General features: G+C 36.6%; 1 protein-coding gene across 3 annotated transcripts in view; it reads right to left on the reverse strand.

The window, feature by feature from the left end:
* pax5 (paired box 5) overlaps window positions 1–27,707 on the reverse strand; it is a 66,789-nt gene that overhangs the window by 27,122 nt on the left and 11,960 nt on the right. For 2 of the 3 annotated variants that reach the window (XM_051113114.1, XM_051113123.1), the window contains exons 3-6: window positions 25,946–26,143; window positions 24,577–24,641; window positions 21,446–21,571; window positions 8,052–8,233 (exon numbers count right to left, since the gene is read on the reverse strand). In XM_051113114.1, the coding sequence (XP_050969071.1) occupies window positions 8,052–8,233; window positions 21,446–21,571; window positions 24,577–24,641; window positions 25,946–26,143 (571 nt within the window). The remainder of the gene's footprint in view (window positions 1–8,051; window positions 8,234–21,445; window positions 21,572–24,576; window positions 24,642–25,945; window positions 26,144–27,707) is intronic. The other variant, XM_051113131.1, reaches the window with a different exon arrangement.

Raw genomic sequence — 27,707 nt, forward strand, 5'->3', positions numbered from 1 at the left:
TTCGCATGTTAAAAAATAAGTACGACCTCACGTTGTGTCAAACACTGCCTCCAAAAATGTAGTCTGCCATAAAAAAATTCAGATCAGGTTCGATTTTCTGTTTTCGCAAACGGAGCAAGCATTTTGATAGGAAAGGATGACAAATACAAAGAAAAAAAAAAAAACGGAATTAAATATGCTGTATCAGCTTATAATACAAGCAAAATATTAATACGTATTGTGATCTGCTATCATTTGGAAGCTTGTTGTAATTTTTTTAACTCTTCAGCACTAAATAAGCATATTAGAATGATTTCTGAAGAATCATGTGGCACTGAGTAATGGCTGCTGAAAATTTATCTTTGCTATCACAAGAATAAATTAATAAATTGTAATAATATTTCACAATAGGCCTATTACTGATCTTTGATCAAATAAATGCAGCCTTGGTGAGCATAAAAGGCAAAAACACAACAAAAAATTGGTATCACTTTCAATAAGGTTCATTAGTTAACATTAGTTAACGACTTTACTGTAGTTAACATGAACTAAGAATGAACAATACTTCTACAGCATTTATTAATATTACTTAATGTTAATTTTTAACATTAACTAATAGAACCTTATTGTAAAATGTTACCAAAAAATCTTACCAACCCTAAACTTTTGAACAATTGTATAATTAAAGCCTCTTGCATATTAATTAATTAATTAATTAACTTATTTATTTCATATGCACTGGGGACATGTCCCATTTTAACTGTAAGAAAACTGAATGCTTTATTTGTATGTAGTTATCCCAGAGTACTGAGGGAGGGAAGTTCGTCTGAAGTACTAAAATATTTGTTGATAAAACTGTAATTCTAGATACCAGAATTACAACTGAAAAACCACAACTTTTAAATCCCTATCTACTACACAGGGTAAGCAGGGTGTTTGTTAGTGTTTGTGTGTGAATGCATGTGTGTATCCCAGTGACCCCTTAAACACCTCAGTGCTCATCACCACGGTGAGGGCAGTAGACTGTGACCTTACCAATCACAGCTCACACCATCCACTTCCTCCCCTCTCTCTCTCTCTCTCTCTCTCTCTCTCTCTCTCTCTCCATCCCTGACTCCTTTCCACTGTCTATTTCTCTGTTTCAGTCATTCAGTCTGAGATAGGCATTTCCTCTCTATTTATGCGGCTCGCACCCGCCTCCTCATCATGTGTGTATGTAGATGGGGAGGTTAGTGCTAGTAATTGGGGATTATGAAGTTTGGCCCTGTCTCTGACAGCAGCCTAGTGAAGATGGATGATTCTCATTTTAGCCTGTAAATGTTGTCAATTCTGAAGCTACGCAACCCATCAGCGCTCATGATGCACACACACATTTCACATATAGACGCGGCACATGCACACACACCACAGCTGGGGCAAAGATTGGAGAGAAGCCAGACGCTGAGAGAGAAATAGTGATAGAAAAAAATGTGTAAAGGAATGGGGTTTGTACAATAAATTGAGATGAAACAGAAAAAAGAGACGAAGAGGAAAAAAAGTTTTATTGATTTTGTATAAATAACAAGTAGTCTTGCTAGAACTTACAGGAATTCCATTCAAACTGTATTCGTTGCGCTCTCGATTTCTCTCTGGGGTCACAGTTTTCTCGGGGGTCATTTTTGACACAGCCCCTCTGTAATGGCTCTCCTCTCCGCTCACATCAATAACAGATGAGGCCCCTAATCGCGCGACACCAAAATAATTTCACCCCAACCCGCGGCCGCATTTACATAATAGTATTTCCTCTCAGACGCTCTTTCTCTCTTCCATTCCCTCTATCTCCCTTCCTCTATTTTTCCCTCAGCTTGTACGTATTGTCTCTTAGAAGAGCTTGTAAACTGCACTATGTGTGTGTGGGACTGAGAAAAAATGATGGGGGAGGTATTTAGCAGTGCATGCAGTATTAAATGAGCCTGACTGGCAGGGAGGCATTTATTGGTGAGCTCCTCTAGAGCAGAGAGTCGTGCCTCTCAGCATGTGTAACACATGCACTCACAATTCTAAATGCCTTATTTGAGACCACATTGCTTCTGTACTTTTTTTGGTGAAATCTGATATAGAGAGCATAGTTACACCCAAAAATGAAGGTTCTGTCATCATTTACTCACCCTCGTTCCAAACCTGTATGACTTACTTTTATTTGCGGAACACAAAAGAAGATATTTTGAAGCATGTTTTTTCCGTAAAATGAAAGTTGGGGTCTAAAATAACATTGCATAAAATAAACACACACAGATATCTTCTTTGATGATTCTCAGAGGAAAAAGTCGCAATGATGACAGTTTTCATTTTTGGTGAACTGTTCCTTTTAGCAATGTTTGACAGCACTGTTACAAGAAATATATTATACAAGTGTTTGCAGTGTGTCATTTTAAGTAACAAATATGATATAAACATGCTTCAATTTTTTTTTTTTAAAGTAAAAAGTAAAAAGAGTATGGGAAATTATAGGGAGAACAGGAACAGGACAATGCAAGTAAGACATAAGTAAATTACAGAATTTTACATTTTGGGCTGAACTGCCTCTTTAAGCAATGTGTTGCCAGCACTCTTATATTAAATATGCAATGCTATCTCAGTGTCAAGTCGTACATATTTTATGAGCTGGTTAATTTGTACAACCTCACACATAAAATTTTGTATGATTTCTGTGACTGTTAAGTTTAGGGGTGGGGTTAGGTGTGGCCTTTCGTACAAATTCTTACGAATTTGCCGCCTCATAAAATACATACAATTTTTCACAAACCGTATGAATTCATATGAGTGAGGTCGTACAAATTAGTACTAATTACCTTGTCAAATATGTACAGATTGCTCAGAGATCGGAAATATGTTATGCAAATTATACAAACAGTACTTTCTTTTTTTTTTTATTACAGTAGAAAGAGTACACTGTAAAAAACAATTTGTTGAGTCAACTTAAAATCATTTGTTACCTGGCTGCCTTGAAATTTTAAGTTCAGTCAGTGTCACTTAGTACAACTTAACATTTCAAGTTGACTAAACTTATTTGAATTGACTGAACTTAAAATTTTAAGGCAGCAGGGTAACAAGTTATTTTAAGCTGACTCAACAAATTGTGTTTTTTGTTTTTTACAGTGTATGGGAAATTATAGGGAGAATAGGCCCACTACAACACAGGTTACGACAGCTTACCCCAGTGCAAACCATCTTTTGCTATTAAAACTAAAAGAAAAAGTGTGTATGGTTATTTTTGATGTGATACCCAAGTGTTCCGCATCTCAAGTGCAGTGCTGTACCAGGTGAGCTATTGAGCAAGTTTACTATGTCAAAAAAGCAACCCAGGCTCTTGAAAATACTTGCCTCTGTATACATTTCTGCAATTATGTAATTATGTACATAAATTTCTGGCAGTTTCAAAGTGAAATGTCCAGAGAGTGGCGCTAAAACACGTTTAATACGTGACCGTGGCTCTTTTTTATTATGTTGGTACAGGCACGAACTGCTGCATTTTTACTATGCTGCTTGAGGTACGTATTGTGGCTGTTCAGAATTCAAATATCTAGGGAGTGTTGTTAAATGCTCTATCGTGTTGAAAATATCCCCTACACCAAACCCAACCCTAAACCTAAACCTAAACCGATAGTGTTACAAATGCAAAAGTGATATAAAAATGCATTTGTTGATGCAGAAGTGCTATTTTAACTTTCTTGTGCGGATATTAGCTATTTTGTCGACTGCAGTTTTACAGGGTTCGTACTGGAGCTCTTTACCTCTCAAGTGCAAAGCGGAATCGTGTGAGCTACTGAGCAAACCAAAAAAGTTGTCTGAGGTTTACTGCCTCTATAGTGTTCATTTCAACTGGAAACTGCAGTGATTCATACAGATTTTTTTAGTTCTTCAGAAATGTATATAGAAGCACATATTTCCAGTGAGCCTACGTAGCAGAAAAGCCATAAACATCACATTGTATTAGTTGACATATATTGCACTAATGGTAAAATTGTTTTGAGGCCATAACAGTACTGTTCAAGGAACCACTGAGAATAAGTCTTACATTAATTAATAATCTGCCCTTGTAATCATATTTTTTGTTTTAATGTCTTACTGCCAGTAGTGTTAATTGCAGCTGGTAACTGCAGTGAATTGTATTTGTCCTCTTTTTTTAATGCTTCAGTGTGAGTCAAACAACTGCATACAGTTGCATACAGCTTTATGAATGACTGGAAATTTTCCTGGAAAGAGCCTTTATCACTCTCTCTCTCTCTCTGTCTCTTGGTCTGGTTGAGTAATTAGTTCAGTGTAAGGGTTGTTGGGCTGTTGATGTATCTCTCGCATAATGTAAGGAGATGGAAAGAGGAAAATTCAAATGAAATGACTCTCACGAGCGTGTGCTGTTTTATATGCTCCCCCTTGAAGTGCAGGACACTAATTAATAGATCTGCCAGTGCTTAATGGTCCTTCCAGCACCACAAACTGAGAGATGGAGAGAGCAAATGAGAGGAGAAGTGGAAAGAAATGTAAAAGAGGCGGAGAAAGGGCACAGGAGGGAAGGATGAAAGATGAAAAAAGAAATTTCATCACTATCTAATAGATATAGCTTGACGGTAAATTTATGGGTGGAGAGAAAAGAAATACATTTACATTTTATGTTTACTGTCATAGCTGATGCCTTTTTACCCTATTGGCTTTGCATAGTTCCAGTGCATGTAAGGTATAATTGTTTTATTTATTTATTTTTATTATTTCTAATTAATAATCATGAAATGAAAACAAACAGAAGGATTTTGCTTTAAATACTTTCAAATTTTCATTCTAACTAAAAAAGGCATTTAATTTTTTTATTTTCTTGCTTTGTATGTACAGTGGGGAAAATATATATTTATATGTTTGCCCACTGACAAAGATATGATTTATTTTAACAGTGAGAGACAGAATAAGAACAAAAAATCCTAATCCTAGCTTGTTACCTGTATAAAAGACACCTGTCTACAAAAGCAATCAATCAATCAGATTCTAAAATCTCCACCATGGCCAAGACCAAAGAGCTGTCCAAGGATGTCAAGGACAAGAGGACAGAAGGCTGGAATGGGCTACAAGGCCATTTCTGAGCAGCTTGGTGAGAAGGTGACAACAAGTGCGATTATTTGCAAATGGAACAAACACAAAATAACTGTCAGTCCCCCTCGGTCTGGGGCTCCATGCAAGATCTCACTTCGTGGAGTTTCAGTGATCATGACAATGGTGAGAAATCAGCCCAGAACTACACGGGAGGATCTTGTCAATGATCTCAAGGCAGCTGGGACCATAGTCACCAAGAAAACAATTGGTAACACACTACGCAGTGAAGGACTGAAACCCTGCAGCGCCCGCAAGGTCCCCCTGCTCAAGAAAGCACATGTACAGGCCCGTCTGAAGTCTGCCAGTGAACATCTGAATAATTCAGAGGAGAACTGGGTGAAAGTGTTGTGACTACTAAGTGTTGAGACCAAAATTGAGCTCTTTGGCATCAACTCAACTCACAGTGTTTGGAGGAGGAGGAATGCTGCTTATGACCCCAAGAACACCATCCCCACCATCAAACATGGAGGTGAAAACATTATGCTTTGCGGGTGTTTTTCTGCTAAGGGGACAGGACAACTTGCACTGATTCATGGGGCCATGTACCATCAAATCTTGGGTGAGAACCTCCTTCCCTCATTGAAAATGGGTCTAGGATGGGTATTCCAGCATGACAGTGACCCAAAACACACGGCCAAAGCAACAAAGTAGTGGCTCAGGAAGAAGCACATTAAGGTCCTGGAGTGGTCTAGCCAGTCTCCAGACCTTAATCTCATAGAAAAGTCTGTGGAGGGAGCTGAAGGTTCAAGTTGCAAAATGTCAGCCTCGTAACCTTAATGACTTGGAGAGGATATGCAAAGAGGAGTGGGACAAAATCCCTCCTGAGATGTGTGCAAACCTGGTGGCCAACTTGAGAAAAATCAGACCTCTGTGATTGCCAGCAAGGGTTTTGCCACTAAGTACTATGTCATGTTTTGCAAAGGGGTCAAATACTTATTTCACTCGTTAAAATGCAAATCAATTTATAACTTCTTTTAAATGTGTTTTAAGGGCAAGCATACAAAATCAGCAGGGGATCAAATAATTATTTCCCCAACTGTATGTATTACTCACCCTCAAGTCATTCTAGGTGTATATGACTTTATTCTTTCAGGCAAATACAATCAGAGTTATATTTAAAAATGTCTCTTCCAAGCTTTATAATGGCAATGAATTGTAGTCGAGATTTTGAAGTCCAATAAAGTGCATCCATCCATCATAAAAGTACTCCACAAGGCTCTGGGGGGTTCATAAAGGCATTCTGAAGTGAATCGATGCATTTTTATAAGAAAAATATAAATATTTAAAACTTAATAAACCGTAATCTCTAACTTCCACAAACTGTCATACTCGCTGGAACACCACTCTTGTGAACGATTCACTTCAGAAGGCCTTTATTTACCCTCCAGAGCCATGTGGAGTACTTTTTATGATGGATGCACTTTATTTTGCTTCAAAATCTTGACCACAATTCACAGCCATTATAAAGCTTGGAAGAGCCAGGACATTTTTTAAATATACAGTGACTCCAACTGTATTGAAATAAGAAAGTAAAATACACCTAGGATGGCTTGAGGGTGAGTAAATCATGAGGTAATTTTTATTTTTGGGTGAACTATCCCTTTAAGGCACCTGATTTAACCCTTGAAAGTTATATTCACTGGTGTAATTTAATGTAAACAGTTTGATTTGATGTTAAATAGTAGTCATTACTTAGTATTTTGATGTTACTATATAAAGCACAGTTTAGGTTATCTGAAAAAATGACTGAATTATATATAATTGAGCTCTCATATATGTATCTAATTAGCATTATTAAAAGAACAAAACCAAGTCCCAAGTTCACTTCCTGCCCTAGGAGACACAAACACACTCAAACAGAGTCAAGCTCTACATCATTTCTCTCTCCTTCAGCAGCATTCACACTGTCAGTGGAAGGAAAACAAGCTGTCAGTCAATCACACAAGACCATTTAGCATATACCTCTCTCGCACACTATCGTTTCTGAAAAAGAGACAGCTCAAAATTCCTGGTTCTCAATTTGTCTGATCGTTTGTGCCACAACAAACCTCACTCTCACACACCCAAGGGATGTGGATTGACCCTAAGGTTAATGCCCTGCTCAGTAGCCTTTGACCTTGCCAGCCTCAGTGCTCAGTGGTGAAATGGACAGAGGAATTATGGGGTCTTTCAGACAAGTCTATAGAACTCTGACACTGGCCTTGTATATGTGCCTGAATGAATGTGGGGGTGATAGCATTTGACTTTTGAGTGACATCTTTGACTGCCTATTCTTGTGATCATTTTTATGCATCACATGATCGTCTGTATGTGCATACAGCTTTACTTTTACCACTTATCTGTGTCAGCATGTGTAGCCATATTGCAGTCATTTCAAGTACTGCAGACACAAACCTAGCTTTGACCAGTATGAAGCAAAGATAGTCTTTGTCAAGAACAAAGGCCTATTCCCCCCAAAATAAATGTTATTTTATTTTGTTTTACACATGGCACTAAGCATCCCATGACTGGCACTGGCGGCATCATCTTGCATCGTAAAACTTTTTTTTTTTTTTTTTTTTTTTTTTTTTTTTTGATAATAATGAATCTAAATCTGACATATAAACATACATTTAGACATATAAACATTATGCCATATGTGTGGGTAACTTTTGCAAACTAATGAACAAGTGTTGCTACTTAACCCTAAACCTCTACGCAGCGCTGGGACTTAACCTCAGCCAAAAACTCTATAGAGGGGACATCAGCACCAGAGGGGTCAAAGCCCCAGCATTAGCTCAGAGAGGTGAAAGGTCAGCGTTAGCTTCAGTGTGGGGGTGCACAGGTCAACAGCAGGGTTGGGACGGGGTCAAGCAATGCTGGCAGCCAGGCAGGGGCAAAGCGTGAGCTATCAGAAGAGGTGCACGCAACCACCGTGGCAGGATACACACCCCTACCCCCCCAGCCCTTACCTGGGCGGGCTTGTAGCTGCTGCTGTCAGGGACGGGGTAAATGTCAGGATAGGGCTGTCGATCAAAGACATGGTCCAATACCTCGAGCTGCTGCGGTGTAAAGAGTTCCCCTCGCATCTGCTTCCGCAGGAAGTCCCGCCCTGAGTGGGCGTGGCCATTCGCCAAAGGAGAATCCTGTAGAGCTGGAGAGAGATTCAAACAGATTTCATGAAGAAGCAATAAAGTACAAGTAAAGTAGCATTTACAAAACTAGGATATTTAAGAATAGGACGCACAAGCCTGGGTCTTAGATGTAGTGAAAAATAAAAATAACTGTAAACAAACTTTACTGTTTAATGTTTTTAAAAAGTACAGTTATCCCCAGTTTACTTGTTTTCAAAGGAAACAGCAGGGCAAAAAAGTGTGAAAATACTGGATCTCATTCATGAAACGAGCAGAACGACATTTTGTATAAATAAATAATTTATGTAAAGCCATTCTGCCGAAAGTTTCAAATTCATTAACATTTTAAAATGTTAATTGGTACATTAATTAGTTGGTCCCTACCACAAAATGTTATTTTGGCAAACTGATGACTCTGAATTTTAATGCACTACCATAATATTCTGATTTTTATTTGATTTAAATGTTTTCTTTGTTCTCATGTCAGATATGTATGTATATACCAGGAGCACCTTAAAAAAACACAACAAATTCCTCTTGTGTTTGCGCACACCTGGTGAATAAAGATAATTTTATTAATATTTTACAAGTTTGTTTGCCCTCCAATCAGTGGAGGAGGGGCGGGACAAATACTACACCGACCAACCATTACCATCCTACTTGTACAACAACCGAACAACAATTAAGAAGTTAATGTTGCTGGTTACTTCATTTCTATATTCAGTAATATTCTTCAAAATGACATACTTGTAATACACTTTTTTTTTTAACTTCTAATACGTTATTGCTGTGGATAATAGCAACCAAAGCATCTAAAGGTGGAAAAACGCTGTGCCACCACCAAAGCGTTCTCAAGCACCACCAGTTGGCCGTTTGTAGAAGAGCGCCTGGCATGTTTTCATCTGGCTAAAAACGTTGGTGAACACACGTTAATTGAATATTTACTAGCTATGTTTCCATCACCCAGTTTTTATGTGCATTTTCAAGTATCACATAAGAAAAGAATGATGGAAAGAAAATGCCCTAGTTTGCAAAAAAGCTTTTACACTCACTTGCGGTGCTTTATAACTTGTGTGAAAAAGAGTTAACGCAAAAATGGGAGATGGAAACGTGTCACGTGACTTTGCGCTATAGGATGGCATAACCTGACTAACCACAAAGACTACAGAAATACAAAGACGGTGAATTGGAGAAACTGCAACGTGTAATATGGCGGAAAAGTCCAACCTTTTAACTGAAAGAGCCACTCGCTGATTTGTAAAGTCATTGCGTCACTGCAGCGACCGCTAGAAGATCCATTTCCCATAGAAACTTTATAGGAAAGTTCGCATTGGCTGGTCTAGCCAACGGAGGCGTTGCAGATATGGCTGCCAAAGGAATAGATTTTCCTTGAAAGGGACTTTGTTAACCAGCAGTCCAATCTTGTTGCACAGCATCTGAAATGTTGTTATGGTCATTCTGAAATGCCTGAGCAAAGTTTGTCATCAAAGTATTTCTGTGTAATTGCCTCCAAGAGCTGTCTTACATGACTGCGTTCCCAAACAGCAGGCATCCACGAAAGCAATGGCTACATTTATTGAGTTTTATCTGCTTGCTCTGAGGTGCAGGTAATTTATTATATATGAAAATTATTATATTCAGTGGCTTCTCCAACTTTTCTTAGTGATATTAAGTGGCAGTTTTTATTTTATTCTCTTTGACTTGTCAAATGGAATTAGTGCTTATTCGCAAATGTTTTATGTGACATTCTAACTTTGCACGCAAGTTAAATTCGCAATTTTGGATGGAAACGCGACCAATGAAACTCAGTCAATTGAAATGGCTCTATTTTGCCCCCAACATTTTGATGAGAAATGTTAAAGTCATAGTTTTAGTGTAGTTTTCAGGCCTTTTTGTGTTCCAGGGGTGGTTTTTCAAATCATCAGATAACTTTCTTTTTTTAACTTTCTTTCTTTTTTTCATTTACTTTTCAGATGGCTTTTATATCAAAAATTTTATTGTTGGACTTTTTTCCCTGGTCTAGACCTTTGAAAACAAGCTGGTTGACAACTGTAATTTTTGAAGAATGTCCAAACTATATTCTTTAACTTTTGTTTCGATCACTATAGTTATAAATCTATTATAATATTATAAAATATTAAGATTATATTTTAATATTAAGGAAACAACAGTGTGAAAATATTGTGTAAATCAGTAGTTCTCAAAGTGTGGTGTGAGTACCAGTAGTGGTACTCAGTCTCCCTCTAGTGGTATGCAGAAGAATCACTAAATTAAATATAAATTAATGTTAAAACACAATACATTTAATCTTCATTTGAGTTTCTTTATAGTACTGTACAGTTTTTGTTTAGCTTTTAGGTACAAAACATTTTAATTTAATCATTTTTTAAGTTTTTTATTTACCTGTTTGTAAGCACTGTGCAGTCTTAATGTTCAAACTGTGATTTTACAGTGTTAAAGTGGCTGACAACAATAAGTATTCTTATTAGGAATAAAACTGCTAGTTTGAGAACCACTGGTGTAAATAATTGAAACAATATCTTTTGTGTTTCACAGAAGAAAGGAACTCATAAAGGTTTGTGACAACGTGAAGGTGAGTAAATGGCTTTTCTTTTCTTTTTTGGGTAAACAATCCTTTTAAGTATCGTGTTAAATAAGGTCAACCATTTCAATCTTGTAACAACATAGCATTAGCTATCTAAAAATCTATAGCTACATCCAAAATCTACACAATGGATGCGCACTTTAGAATCTTGCCGGTAGTAGTATGTCATTCGGGTACCTACTGTTTTATAAATTTTACCACAAATTTGGGAACACTACTCGTTTCACTTTTTGTCTACTATATAGTAGGGAAGTGGGGATGCGGGGACTGACTAGTAGGGGTTCTAATGGTTGTAAATGCATGCCGTAAAAAACAAATAATAATAGTGATTTATTTCTCTTTGATATCATGATCATAAGGTTAAGTGCTTGAACTTTCCTGGAAACGAACACACAGAGACTCAAGCACACATACAGGCACACAAACAGAGATTCTTGGACTTGCGTCCTCCTCTCTGAGTGAGTGTTAAGGCAGCGCGTGAGTCAGTTATTACTGGGCTGTTGAGTTTCTGAAGAGACAATTATAAGAGCTGAGAAAGCTACAGCCCTCAAATGATTACAGGGAGAGAAAAAGAGAGAGAGAGAGAGGGATGAAAAAAGAAGAATAGAAACGAAAATCCCTGATATAGAGCCAATTCATTTCTTCAAAATGCCTCTGAGAGGTTATTCTAGGGAGTTAGAGTCAGAGGCCAGAGCAATCCCCACAAGACGAGAGAGAGAGAGAGAAAGAGAGATACGAAGGGATAGAAGGATAAAATGACAGGCAGACAAAGCAGCTATCCAAACATTCCCTTTTCCTCCTTCATTTGAACACAGAAATCGATCCATTTGAATGTGAATTCAGATCCAGTTTACTGCCGTCTGTGCTTATTTAAAAGAAAGATCTTCTAGTCTCTGACTCGCTGATGGCGTGCAGGTCCCATGTGTCTCTAATACACCTCAACGCCAGGACTTACCTCAACAAAGCTTAAATGCTCTCTCTCGCTCTCTCTCTCTCACACACACAGAACACACAGAGAGTGTATGATCTCCAGTGTTTTGACCCTCTTAATCCCAGCGGTCAGTGTGTCTGATAGAATTCAATTGATCAATCATGTCTGTGAGATGGCACCATTTCAGCAGGTTTATTGCTTTCCACTCTTCTCAAAGACTGTCCACCGACAACACACACACATACACACACACACAAAAGACGTTTGAAAGTGTGCATCAGTGCACATATCTTGGATTTTTTTTTTTTTTTTAAGTCAGTTTGTAAACTGCCACTCTCTGGAGTGTTTGTCTGCATGGTGTTTTGTTTATGCATTAGTAAGTGCCAAAACATCTGAGACCGCTAGTGGAAATGCATTCATTTTGCATATTTCTAATTTAATACAACACTTGTTTTATGATGATTTATATATTATTAGCTTAAAAAATTAATTTACAAAAAATTCATACATAATCTCTTTGTAATTAGTTTTCCCCCTTTTCTTTCAAAGACAGCAACATGAACCACACAAGTGTGATCATGTTAATGTTATTATGTTATCCAGTATGATGATTTGTAAATGGTCGAAAGAGCATCTTGTGCTCAGTGGAAGAAAATCTGACCTTTTGGACAAAGGAGTTGGTCAATGTACACGGTCAATGGTACAAATTAGTTTTTTGATTAGCGACCTAGAAATAGTGAAGCATTTATATTATTTTGTATTGTATTATATTATATACAGAATTTGTATATATAATTTTCTGTTTTCAGAAGATCTCAATCTTAAAACTTTCTATTTCCTTCAAGGTTTCAGTTAACCAAATCTTAGATTTAAGTGTCTTCAGCTTTTGGGCCCCCCTGAAACATCTATAAAGGTCCGGGTCATTAGGGTAAATTTCACAAAATTTCACAAACAAAGTCCATTGCCTATTGTCAATAGCCCCTTTCACACTTACAGTCTTTACTGGTAAATTACTGGCAAATTACTGTTAAGAGATTATGTGTGAACAGAACCTTTTCAAAAATAGCAGTAAATTCTGCAATTTACTGGTATGAGAAGTTGTAACATTACCAGTAAATTACCAGTAATGTGCTCTGTGTGAATGCAGAATGAGATTAGCGGTATGAGCACGTATGAGTTCAGAACGTGCTGACGTAAGATGTCTACTCTGGGCCAATAATAACATTCTGATGCAGGTGACGCATTTACTCCACGCTGTTTACGGAAGTCAAAGAAACGTCTGATGTCATCTAATAAGATGTCTCTGGGTCAAAAACAGTTGCATACCTACAACTCAATGTTTACAAACACAACACCAGGAGGCGCAGCCATTTAGAGGTCTTTTCTGGTTAATGATGTCACAGAATTTACCAGTATTTTGAAACTGATGTGTGTATGGTGCTTTACTGGTAAAAAGATGGAATGTCTTTGCCTGTTATGCAAGTTGCGATAGTAGGTGTTTTTTTTTATAGTAATAAAAATCATTAAGTTCAGTTAGAGAACAGACAGTACAATTAAAAGCTGAAGGAGGCTGCTCAATGCAGTGTGCCGAACAGCAATAGGAGTTAGATTTCATGGTAACACTTTACAATACGGGTGCACAAATATGCATTAAATAATGCTTAACTAATGTTAGTTAGTTAGTAATGTGCCTCAACAAGTAAAGCCAAAACATAATGATATCTTTGCAAATCATTAGCTAATGATTAATTAAAGCAGACAACTGGAAGTTGAAATGCATTAATTGTGGTAATTGTGGTAATTAACACATGAATTTACACTATTAGATAATATAATATGTTTTTAGGGAATTAATACATTATGACACATTTAAGTAATTATTTATTTATTACTTAATCTATAAATCATATAGAATGTTCATTTGTTGCTGATGCAGTAATTATTAATATTTGGTTTAGTTCTTCATGAGTTATGCATTATCTGTGCAATACTTAAGCATGAATTAATGCATATTAGCGCCACAATATTGTAAAGTGTTACCGATTTCATTTATCACAAAAGGAAAGTGAGTTTAGCTGATGAGTGAGGTGAGAAAGGCAATACATTGTTGAAAGATTTAGTTTCGAAATGAAATACAAAAGTGCCTTTTTTAAAAATATTTTTAATTTTGAAAGGCCTGTTGGCTGTTGGCAGTTGGCTGTTGGCATTTCAAGGTGATTTTGGAAGCTCATTGGAAGAACATTTGTTTCTTATCTAGCCTATTTGGTTCCACCGTGTTTGCTGATTTTCAGTGTTTTTCATAAGTTATTTGTTATTTTACATTAGGCCTATACCATGGTGTATTTTTATTTGTTTGTTAATAAATTAATTAGTCTGTGTTTAATATAAGTGAGTTTGTCATACTGTTTTGTTGTTGTCCATTTAATCAATTGACGTGAATTGACGAGTATAAGAGGGAAAGCTCTAATGAACTACCCCTCAACCCCTCCCCCCGGTATTACCGGTGTTGTCACACGTTGGTTAACTGGGAAAATTTCCTCATTGTCACATCCCTATTGCCTGTGAGAACAGCACATTTTGTATTTACCGGTACAGTCGTTCCAGTAATTTTACAACAATTTACTGGTATTACTGTGTGAAGGCTACTAACAGGGTTGCAATGTATGAAGCACAGCTTACACGGAAGCCACTTTCTAACCAACTGGCCAATGAGAGTGACCATTCTGCATAGGGAAATCTTCGAACCTCAAACAAAATTCCCATTTTCTGGATTCCTATTGAAATGGCGAACAGTAAGTGTGGCCATACCTTAAGAACCTACATTTTTTCCACATAACTACTGTTTGATACGTCCTCAAACATCCATATCCTTCTGGAATCACTTGAACTTATGAAAACACATCCATTGAGTGTCAAAACAATGTTATGGACTTTTTTCAGTCGTTATTATTACACAGATGCGTGTTTATCTGTGACTGTTTGTGTGTGTGTTATGCGTGTAACTGTTTCACACTGTCAGCCACCGTGTGTGAAATGCAATTTCGGACAGATCTGGAAGCCCACTCAGCCATATCAGAGCAAAAGAGAGACAGAAAGAAGAGAGGTCGCCAATAAAGCTATTTTCACCAAATTTAAACAAACACACCATACCAGCATCACGTTTAACCAAGCTTCCTCGGGTTAAGTTTCAAAACGCCTAAACATACACACACACACACACACAAACAGACTTATTGGTCTTAGGTATTCAGTTGGCTGGTGTTTCTCTGGCCTTTTGTCTTTCAGTCTCTGAACATGCTATAGGGAACCACTCTCTGTAACCAGACACAATACAGCCCAGCTGCATTCAGGGTTAACCCCACTATTCACACACACACACACAGAAGGAGAACGGAGGAGAGGCATCTTCCTTGCTTCAAAAGCAGAAACAATAGCAACAATGAGATCACCGTTGTGCCCCCTCTGTCTCTTTCCGTCTTCCTCTCTCTTTCTCTCAGGGGTGAGGTTGAAGGTTTTTTGGGGCAGAGAAAACTGCTCAGTGGATTCCTTGTGCACTTGATACACTTACAGAGTGTGTGTGTGTGTGTGTGTGTCAACCTTGACAGATCAAAGTATGAGTCTCTGAAAAGGGGATACCAACCTTTAACAAATCCCACTGTTATCATCTATCCCCTATCCTCTCTCTCTCTCTCACTCCCCCTCTCTTTCACAATCCCCCCCCACCTTATTAAAAATTTCCTCTATCTTCCATTCAGAATATTCCACAGAATGAACGAGATAAAAATGACTGAAATGAAACTGGACAAGAAGTGAACGTATTAAACGGCAGAGAAAACCACGCTGTCCTGATGATGTCCACTGCGGATGCAAACAGCTAAGTGTGGTTTGTTAAATTTATCAGATTAACAGCTATATTTTTTTTCTTCATGTTTTGAAGCTGTTACCTTAAAGAAAGGTTTCTTTATTGTTTCAGGGGGCAAAGAGAACATTGTCCGACCCCTCTGCCCCGTACCACAGGCCTCCTGTCTTTCTTTATTCTATTTCTCCTTTCCTCCACTCCTCCCCTCGTCCATTCCTCCTCCGTTCAGAGAGAATGGGCAGACACAATGCTTCTGTTCTAGAGGCCCCACAAGTCAAGTTCTCTCTTTCAGATCACTTCCCCTGGGTCAAAGGGCATCAGTGGGCTTTCCCCAAACACATACACAACACACACACACTAAGCCATCCGAGCCCTCTGTTACTTCCTTTCCTGCTTGTGTGCAGCTGGAAATCATAGTGTCTTGCTTCACTAAACATGCATTTTGCCTCCCTCTCCTTTTTTGAAAGCATTACCACTAAGCATAGAAATTCCTAGTGTTACATAGACACAATTTACTGAGGTATATGAAAAATGTCTTTATTTAATTTCTCGATTTCTTAGGACTGGGCCAATTTCCCTGTTTGCTTCTAATTCACAAGCTCACAGTTTGATTGAAATTCATGTGGGAAGATTTCAGTTGTCTTTGCATACACATGAAAGAAATTCTCTCTTTGCTAATTATGTAAATGATACAGGGCAATGAGTAACTTTGATGAGTCTTTTATTCATTAAAACTATACATTAGAAAAACTGGTTAACAAGAGTCATTCATTTTTGGAATTGAGCTACACTGGTTGTGCTGTATGTTTTTGATTCACTAAAAAGAACCGGCTCATAAGACTTACTCATTTTAGAAATCAGCCTTCAGAGGTTGCACTGTATGTTTTTTATTCACTTAAAGGCACAATATATAAGTTTTCACCGCTAGAGTGCACATATTCAAAACAAACAAGAAACAAAGGCGTAGTTTGATGACGCCGTGATTGAGTGTGGAATCATTTGGGTTGAAAAGTTGTGGAAGTGAAACGAGGACGCTGGAGCGATTGCTAATGAAGGACAAGAGTGATACATGGTTTGAAAACAATGGAGCTTTTATTATGCCCCAATCGACTCCTACCGTTTCTTCCGGTCATGTGTATGTAGGAAAAAGCAGCACTGTTTTTCGTACTAGATACATTTGAGTGCGTTGAAAGTTCTGTTATAGTGTGTTCATCACCTGTCTAATAAAATGCATAACATATTAAAGTGTTTTTAGGGTTTTCATGTCTTCTACAAAATAAAACCGGAAATCGAGGGAGTATGATGTCAATAAATATGGGGAGTATTGAGGGAGTATGACATCACTAGTTAAAAATGCATATTTCTCTGGATTTAAACATTCTTGGAAATATTGGGATAATGTAAGTACACAAGACCTTCAATCATCTTTGTAACACAAATTAAGATATTTCTGATGAAATTCAAAAGCTTTCTGACCCTGCATAGACAGCAATGCAACTATCATGTTTATGGCCCAGGTATAAGGACATCGATAAAATAGTCCATGGGACATCAGTCGTTTAACCAGAAGCTAAGCTGTTATGAAGCTACGAGAATACTCTTCCATCTCAGTCTTCGATGTGCATTTACGACAATACCACGACACATGCGTGTGGTGCTGCTGACACAGGAGCCGACGTTATGACATAGAACTTCCATCTCTCTTAGTTCACTGTCTGTATATTCTGGTTCAAAAATGTAGGCTGGGCAAAGAATTGCAAGTCATCCTCTCTGTCAAAATCTTCAGACATGTTTACAAAGACAGCGTGCATGTACAGCGTGCATCTTCTTTTGCCTGTAAACAAGGTGCATCCGGGTTCTATGTCAGAACACCGGCTCCCGTGTCAGCAGCATCAGAAGTATTTGTTGTGGTGCTCTAGTGAACACCTGGCGGAGACTGACACGGAAGAGAAGAAATTGTTGAATAAAGTCCTTATTTATGTTTTCTTTGCACACAAAAAAAATTCTTGTAGCTTCGTAAAATTAAGATTGAACCACTGATGTCACATGGACTATTTTAATGTAGTCTCGCATAGCCAGACCTTCAGACTAACGGCAGAAGGTCTGGAAACCTTGGCCACTATGAATGGACAAGGACCGCCCAAGGGGCAATATGACTGACAGGTAAAGCAACCAGTCATGTTTAGTTTTGTGCCACGCCATGTTTACGGGTGAGGAAATGTCTTTGTAAGTGTACGTAAAAGTCTGTGATGAGAACTTTACATATTTCGCATAAATTTGACAATTCTGTTTAGTTGATCCTGATAGGCGCTCATTGTCACAGTAAACACGACAGCTGTCTTCTTTTGTGAGCGTCATGGCATCTTTGTTTCCAGCCAAAATGTTAAAGAACACGACACACGTGTCTCCCGGAATGCCTGAAGAATTTAACCAATCAAATGATGATTTTGAAACTCCCTAAGTGATTCCAAATTTGTGTGCCATACGCATTCAGATAATGGTTTTAACAATGTCCTTACTACCTTTCTGGGCCTTGAATGTGGTAGTACCGTTGCAGTCTATGCAGGGTCAGAAAGCTCTTGCATTTCATCAAAAATATCTTAATTTGTGTCCTGAAGATGAACGAAAGTCTGACGAGTTTGGATCGACATGATTGTGAGTAATTAATGATAGAATTTTCATTTTGGGGTAAATGTTCCCTTTAAAAACAGCTCATAAAAGTAATTTGTTGCAGGGGCTGGTCAACCCTGGTCGCCCTGGATGTTTTTGATTCACTAAACAAAAACATTTCGTAAGACTCATTTGGTGCAGGAATTTATTGATGCTGGTCACGCTGTATGTTTTTGATTCCCTAAGAAAAATAAACTCTTTTATAAGACTCATTTGTTTCAGGAATCGGTCAACAATGGTTGTGCTGTATGTTTTCACTACAAAAATTGTCTCATAAGCATCATCCATTGCAGGAATCAGCCTACATTGATCATACTCTATGTTTATGAACATACTGGCTTATAAGAGTCTTTTATTTCAGGAATTGTTTACACGGATCGTGCTGCATGTTTTTGATTCACTGGTGCACTGGTTGCGTTGTATGTTTGTTTTTGTATGCAGATCGCTTCTCAATCAAGATTTCTTGCCTTGTAATTGTTTAACATTCAAAACAACTGAAAACTCACATTGACTCAGATGAAAGATGATTTCTTTTGGTGAAGCAGTGCAGAAAATATCCCAATTTTTGTCCTTCCTGCTTTTTCTCGCGCTCACAAAATCATGCACAGTCTGCACACTCCTTATCATGCCTTCTGCTTTTTAAAATTTGCAAGCAGTACAGGCTACTAGCTGCCAAAACTATCGCTCATGTTACTTTTTGCCTTCAGCAAACCCAAGAGAACGTCCCTCGCTGCGAGCACGCAGACACGCTCACATACTGCAAAACATCACAGCACTGACCACCCGCAGTTTCACCATGTCAATTAAACACACAAATTCATTTAGTCGCCCCTCCCTCCCTGCTGGATGTGATGTGTTGCATTAATTAAAGTGGCAGACGTCGGCCTAATTGGAGCTTGGATGAACGTTGATGTGTGTGTGTGTGTGTGTGTGTGTTCAGCTAAGCCAGTAGTTAGCTTACAAAGTTACATTACGTTTCATTGCCATAGTTTGTCATTATGTTCTTAATTTTTCCTGTATTATATTACATTATGTTAAAAATGCTATCCTGTCAACCTGTCAATTGATTAATAGCAAGTTCCCCTACTATATACAGTGAAAAACCATTATAGATCTAACAGGACATTTTTAAAGGAATTTTACAGTAAAATACTGTTGAATTTACAGTCTTTGTAAAAAAAAGACTATTAAAAGTTATATTCCCACAATGCATGATAATTTACTATCAGTATATTTTATAGATACAACACAGAGTAGTAAGATCTAATAGTAACATGATATCAATTATTTACATTTTTACTTTTTTTATGTATATTTAGGTTTAGTTCTTTTAACCTAATATGTGTTCATAACCTGCCTAATAAAATGCATAATGTATTAGAGTGTTTTTGGGGTTTTCATGTCTTTTCAGGTCAGAAATCGAGGGAGTATGACGTCATTGGCAGGTGACACAATGACCCGCTCCGTTACACTAATCATAATTTTAGTAAAATAATTACAGTAAGGTTCTAGCATCTGCAGCTAGGGTTTTTTTTTTTTTTTTACTGTAAGTTCGTCTGACATAAATACATATTGACATATAAATACATATATTAGTGCTAAAAGTATAGGAACCCACATTGTTATTTTACTATTTATTTTATTTACTGTTTATTTTACTCATTTTATTAATATTTTCAGTTTTATTTTTTAGATTTCAAGTATAAAGTTGAAGTTAGTTAAAGTTGTAGTAGTTTTGTGTGTTTTTGCTGTGTTTTGTGTGTTTTTTGTTTGTTTGTTTTTTTGGAGGGGGGATATATGTCTGTATAGTGTTTTTATTTTATTATTTATTTATTTATTTATTTATTTATTCAAGTTTTAATTATTTTAGTATGTCAAGTTATGTCAAGTTAAACTAAATTAAAATGAGAATTCTTGCCTTGGCAGCTAGCTGAAAAAAAAAAGTTCTTTATATTTTATTTTATATCAGCTAATATTTATTTTATTTCAGGTAATGGCATTTTTTATTTTAATGGTAACACTTTAGAATAGGGAACACATATTCACTATTAACTAGAGTTTTTTCCCTAAACAAACTCCTTATTTGCTGCTTATTAATAGTTAATAAATTGGTTGTTAAGTTTATGTATGGGGAAATAAGGGATCTAAAATATGATCATGCAGAATAAGGCATTAATAAGTGCTTTATAAGTACTAATAAACAACTAATATGCTAGTAATATGCATGCTAATAAGCAGCTAGGTAATAGTGAGAATAGGGTATATGTCGAACAAAACCAGTAAACAGGTCCCATCACTTCCACTTGTCAGAGAACGTGTTAATAGCCATTTTAAAAATCTTGGGGATATCTATGAATATCAGTCAAACAAGCTAGCTGTTTTTATTGTGGACATTTTATTTGATTTTTATATCTAAATGTTAGTGAAAAGAATAAAAATACAACTTTTATATGTCAATCATATGTGATGGACATTGGTTATGATCATCTTTGGTATCGACTCGGCAGCAACGAGACCTGTTTAACAGAATACGGAAGTCTGTTGCGCATAAACCCTATTGTTCCTTAAAATAAAGAGTGACCATTTTAATTTTAGTTTCAGTTTTTGTTTTATCTGAAAAAGCCTTAGGCAGCAAATAGAAAGGCAACTTCTATTGTTGAAACCTGGCATTTTTTATAAGTCATGCTGTGTGTGTGAGTGTATGTGGGTGACATCTGGAGTTCCCTCATGTACTGCAGGGGTCTGCCAAGCAATGGCTTTTTAATAGACACATGTGCGCAAACACACACGCGTGCACGTCCACATGCACACGCTGTGGCTCCCCTGGATAGAGATGTTTATCTAAGACGTGCCAGCGGTGTCCAATCCCCCTCCTACTCTGATGCATCTGTCAATGTTCAGCAACTTCCATCTGTGCTCTCTGTGCTTGTGTGCATGTGTGTGAGTGCATTAAAATGATGCTGTGCATAGGAATGAAAGAAAGAACGAAAGAAAGAAGGCTGAATACAGGATGTAACTGATTTTTTGTTCTGTAATTGCTGGTAGACAGAATGTCTCATTAGTTACTAAATGTCCTGCATGAAATAAACTCCCAGCAATAATAACACTTTAAGTTAAGAAGTGTAACTTCTTCAGTTCCTGAAAACAAAGCACGCATATAGACTTACTTTCATCTCTCTTCCTCTTGCTTGCGTCTGCAGGTGAGCTAATTCCCAGAATTCCACTGATGGAGTAGGAGGAGCCTGCAGCGTCGCTGGTTACTGCCGATACCTGGGTCACTGCCACTGTGGAAGCTAGAAAGTTACAGAGAGGTAAGAAAGACCAGAAATGTCCCAAAGCATGATCATGGTGGACATCATTATTGCCACTCATTGCACTGACAGGACATTTACTTTGGGCAGCATATACAGTCAATTAGAAATGTCCATGATTTTAAAAATTTTTAATACATGTATATATATGTATAAATATATTTAATATATATTTAATATATTTTTTTATTATAAAAATATTTTTCCAAGCTAAATATCATGTATAAATATTATGATTTATTAATTAATCAATAGCAGTTTACAGCCCATATTAATCTATTAACCTTAAAACACCTTCCTAATATTCTGCAGGGGTCATTTCTATGATATAATTTTTGTTTTACGATTTTTGTCTGCATGTCGGTTGCACCACGTGACCTTTTTGTACGCGCAACATGACTTTGATTTGGCAGACAAAAGTTTTTCACATCTTAAAAAGACTTTTGCTATTTATTTTTAAAAATAAACTGTTATGCAAAATACCTAAAGGCATTATAATTGCATTATAATGACAAAAATAAATAAATACAATGGAAACTCAACAGGAACTGAAATGTGTTTGAAAAAGTAAAGTAAGTCATACAGATTTCATAAGTAATAATAGAATTAAATTTTTTTCTGTTTTTGTTTTCATTTATTTATTTTTCCAGTAGTTGTGTTCCATTTTAAGTCCATTTTAGTCATTGGTTCCATTTCCAGGTAATACATGGATTGGTCTCTTGATGCTGACAGTATTGGGTTTTATGTGATTCTAGTCTTAGCTCGGTTAAAGCTTCCAGCTCAGTGTCATTTGTTTATGTGTGGAATGTTCTTGAGTGTTTGTTTTTCCTTCCTTCCATGGTTCTTGGCCTGGCGTTTTTTCCTGCCAAAGACGTTTCACCAAAACCTGCTGTCAGTCAATTTTGGCAACGTGCTGGCGCCCAAGGATAAGACGCTAACAAGCTAACAGCTTTTCGACATGTCTGGCTGTCTGTGAGGTCTTGGCGGTAGGGGACGAGGCCACGAAGTCTTCTCTCTGTCAAGCTTTCATTCTCTCTCTCTCCTCTTTATCTCACTTCCTGTCAGCTGACGTACAGCCTGAGTGACAGTACAGTGGCCCCAAGGGGACACTAAGGTGTAGAGATGAGGCTAATCCCACATCCCAACAGACTGTGCTAAAATGGAGAAGGTGGGAAAAAAGAAAAACAAATCGCTCGGAGAAAAGATAAACGCCTTTGCTCACCCGCCGCTCTCGTTTGCTAACCAGGTGGAAAATGTAATGAATGCATATCCCTCCATTTTTTTTTACTCTTGATTTATCGTTTCAATTATCTGAATCTCTTATTCTTTCGCACTTTTTTCTCCTCACGTCGAGGAATGGAAACCCGAAGCTAACGCTTTATATTCAAAATCCCTAAATTTCAATTTTCCGCCTGAGTATGAGAACTATTTATCATCATAATCTGAAGGAGACGGAGAACTGGCGAGCGTTGTGCGTGCGAAATTAATTTAGATTAAGCGGAGGTGTGCGATTATGAAGATTACTGACAGCGAGACAAGCGCAGCTCAATACTTTATTAACTGCCGACGGGAGTTTTCCTCTAAAACTGATCTCAGATGGAACATTTTTGGAGATTCCCCTTTGGTTTTTGGAGACATTTGAGTGTCAGAACAACAGTAATAGATTCAAGGATTTAATTAAATGCTAAAAAATTATGCAGTATATTGTATAACTGTATTTTCAAAATACAGTACAGTAAATGTTTAAAAATGTCAAATCTCAGTCCCCCTCAATGTCTAAGAGAGATGCAGGCCTGCCTACGTAAGTGTTATAGGGTAACTGGTAAGTTTTAACCTTCAGGAAATAAATGTTTCTGTTATAAAAAAAGAAAGAAAGAAATCAGTCTCAAACTGATTAGATTTGATGATTTATTCGGTCAGAAATACAAAAAAGGGTAATATTGTCAAATAATAAAAATAATTTTAAAATAATTGTTTCTATTTTAATATATTTGAAAATATATTAATAAATTCCTGTGATGGCAAAGCTGAATTTTCAGCAGTCATTACTCCAGTCTTCCGTCTCACAAGATCATTCAGAAATTATTCTAAAATATTCATTTGCTGCTCAGGAAACTCCATGCAGAAACCACAAAATAATAAAATAAAATAAAATAAAATAATAAAAAATAAATAAATAAATAAAATAAAATAATACCAAAAAATGGATGAATACATAAATAGAATGAATGCTTTAATGAATAGAAAGCTCAACATTTCTGACCCCAAACATTAAAACAGGAGTGTATGTCAGCACTTTTTTTTTTCAGAAACTACATTTCTATATATTTTTATAAAGGCAGCAGCTATCTGAAAATGAAAATAGCAGTATTTTCTTAGCAATATGCTATTTACACAGGATTTTCTGGTATTTATACTACTTATTGCAAATAGTGGCAATTATCTGCACCTCAGTATTGAAGTACATTATAAAACAGTATGCAGTAATGACATATTGAGTGTAAATTATCATTTTAATTCAAATTATTAAATTATTATTGGGACAATATAAGCCCTCCCTATACCTACCCGATAGTTTATTTTCAAATTTCAATTATTTCCGTCATTTTCACTGAAAATAAATGCCTTTCCGATGTGAAATGAGATTTGAAAAGGGAATAAAAAAGTTCGGCAAAAGGCACATTCAAACCTGGGTCAATCACGTCAACAATGATTATGGAACGCACTTTACCATCTACGCCACTGAAGCTGTTGTTAGACTATCGTTTTTTGTAGTGTTGACTTGTCCAATCACACATTGGTGGGTGGAGTTAATGTAAATAGCCTCTGCCAACAAAGCGGGCTATTTGCACTTAGTGTAAACAGACACTCTGTAAATAGACACCAAATCCAAATATGGTATTCCCCAGTACTCTGACCAGGAACTGAAGTTCTGCATCTTAAGTAGTTTGAAACATGACAAAAGTAGATTTGAAGTTGACTCTTACCTAAGTTATGGGCAGAGACAGCTCCTGATTGGCCAGGTGGTTGCTGGACTTTAGTGCGAATGATCCTGCAGCAAAGTAAGAGCAAACAGGTATTACCATGTGTTCAAGGTTTACCATGCAAGGTGCCATGTGTAGGGGTGTGTGTGTAGTTTATATCCTTTAATATAAGTATGCAAGCATGTGAAATGTGTGTGTGTGTGTGTGTGTGAAGTGGCTCATGCAGGCTGACATGGCAGCAGAGTCTCACACTTCCTGCATGGCTGCTCAAGCAAAGCACCTTTCCCCTCTCCTCCACATCTCTCTCTCTCTCTCTCTCTCTCTCTCTCTCTCTCTCTCCCTTTCGTTCTTTCTCTCTTGCTCTCTCTCTCTCTCTCTCTCTGAGAAAGGTTGTCATTGTACACATGCTGTTGAACCAGTGAGCTGGACACTGCTCATGAATATATGTTTCCTCTTACGCCACAGACTCAGTCCCGTTGTTTTCCTTTATCTGCGTCTCTCTCCCTCCATTCTTTCTCTCTCTTCTCTGTGCATTGCTCTATCCCTTTTCTATTCTATTGATTACCTTCTTTTCAAAAAATATAGCGGTTTGCACACATATAAAGTACTATTGGAAAGTTTGAGGGTCATTTTTAAATATGTTTGTCTCTTACGTCTTAAGTCTTTTATGCACACCAAGGCTGCATTTGTTTGATCAAAAATAGAGTAAAAACAGTAAAATTGTAAGTATTATTATAATTTGTATGGTAATATATTTTAAAATGTAATTTATTCCAGTTATGGCAAAGCTGAATTTTCAGCATCATTTTTCCAGGCTTCAGTGTCACATGATCCTTCAGAAATCATGTGAATATGATGATTTGGATCTCAAGAAACATTTATTATTATTATCCATATTGAAAACAGTTGTGCTGCTTAATATTTTTTTGTGGAAACTGTGATACATTTTTTCAGGATTCTTTGACTAATGTAAAGTAAAAAAGAACAGCATTTATTTGAAATAGATTTTTTTTTATATTTATATAAATGGCTTTACTGTCACTTTTGTTCAATGTAATGCATCCATGCTCAATAAAAGTATTATTTTTTTCCAAAAAAAAAAAATCTAACTTACCCTAAACTTTTGAACAATAGTACACAAATACTATCAAATGTTAGCAAAGTGAAGCACTACCACATTCGGAAAATACACTTTAAACTATTTCAACCCAATATAAAAAAAAGTTACATCTTTAGTTTTATTCCCTTACATTTTAAGAAAAACGAAGTGAATGAACTTACTGATGATGAAATCGACTGAACAAACGGACGTCAAATAGACAGAAATGTTTGTGACAAGTTAACTGGATGATTTTTTACAGTGCACACACACCTGTTGATTGAGCTGACGCTGGGCACGCTGTCATTGTCACACACTCTCTCTGCCAGCAGTCTGTCTCGGATCTCCCAGGCAAACATGGTGGGATTTTGGCGTTTGTAATCAGCGATTTTGTCGACGACTTTGGGTGTAGCAACCTTTGGTTTGGAGCCTCCAATCACCCCTGGTCTAATGCTGCCGGTCTCATAGTACCTGTGTAGCAGACAGATAGAGAGCTGTATATCACTAGAAGCAAGAATATATGCTTGTCCAGTGTCGTAGGCCTGTAATGTCATGCGGTCAGCGCACAATTGGTTACTAGTAACACAAACACAAAGAACAAAACATATGTGCAAAAAAAATAGCAGCCTATTTACAAAAAACAGCTGGAAATGAGCACTGTCAAAGCTTATATTTTAGACATACACACAGGAATTATAAAACAGGTCCTGCGGCCAGTTGCATAAACTTAGCCTCTGTGTTAAGACTTAAGAACCTTAGTGTCTTAAGAACCTGGTCTGACTGACTAGCAGTTATCAAAGTGGTAATCAGTCTAATTTTATGGATTCAGCGTAGACTAATCTATGTTTTTATTTTTTATGTAACAGAATTAAACACATATGACAAGTCTTAAAGAAAAAAAAAGGATGACTAACTAGATGACTAGTCTAAACCACACATTCTGTATTAATGCTGAATTAAGATACTTGGCAAGTGTGAACAGCCTGTATTTAAGCAAATGGTCATGGTGGAATAATCTTTAGTATAAGTTTTTAATATTAAACACATTAGTATTATTATATATTATTCATTTTAATTAGTAATATATTTTTTTAAATTCTAGAATATATTGAAAATGGGATAATTTGGTGGAAAAATCATTAGGTCATAATCATTAGATTTGGTACTCAGGAAACATTTTTAATATCATCAATATAAACAGCTGTGCTGCCTTTGTTTTTGTAAAAACTATGGTACATTTTTCCCAGGATTCTTTGATAAGTTTAAAATAACAGCATTTATTTGAAATATTGTAGCATTTTAAATAAATTTGTAGCATTATATATATTTTACTATCAATTTGAATACATTTAATGTATTCTTCTTCAATAAAAGTATTTATTTCTTACAAATGAAAAGTAAAATCTTACTGACCCCAAACTTTTGTAAGGTGGTGTATTGTATGATAGTATTTATATATGTTATGATTAATAGATAGTAATCCTCTTATTAACCAAATTAATGTGTTTTGGGAATTGTATTATTAATATTAGTTAATTCATGTTATCTCATACTCTCATATGAAAGGAACACTCTCATATGTGACCCTGGACCACAAATCCAGTCATAAGTAGCACAGGTATATTTGTAGCAATAGCCAACAATACATTGTATGGGTCAAAATTATCGATTTTTCTTTTATGCCAAAAATCATTAGGGTATTAAGTAAAAATCATGTTCTATGAAGATATTTTGTAAATTTCTTTCCCGTAAATATATCAAAATTTATTTTTTGTTTAGTAATACGCATTGCTAAGAACTTCATTTGGACTACTTTAAAGGCGATTTTCACAGTATTTAGATTTTTGTGCAGCCTCAGATTCCAGATTTTCAAATTGTTGTATCTCGGCCAAATATTGTCCTATTCTAACAAACCATACATCAGCTTTCAGATGAAGTATAAATCTCAGTTTTAAAAAAGTGACCCTTATGACTGGTTTTGTGGTCACATATGGCGTCTTATCAAGCAACGAGCCAGGTTGTGAGTTACAGTAAT

The sequence above is a fragment of the Labeo rohita genome, chromosome 1 (assembly GCF_022985175.1).
Source record: "Labeo rohita strain BAU-BD-2019 chromosome 1, IGBB_LRoh.1.0, whole genome shotgun sequence".
NCBI classification, from domain to species: domain Eukaryota; kingdom Metazoa; phylum Chordata; class Actinopteri; order Cypriniformes; family Cyprinidae; genus Labeo; species Labeo rohita.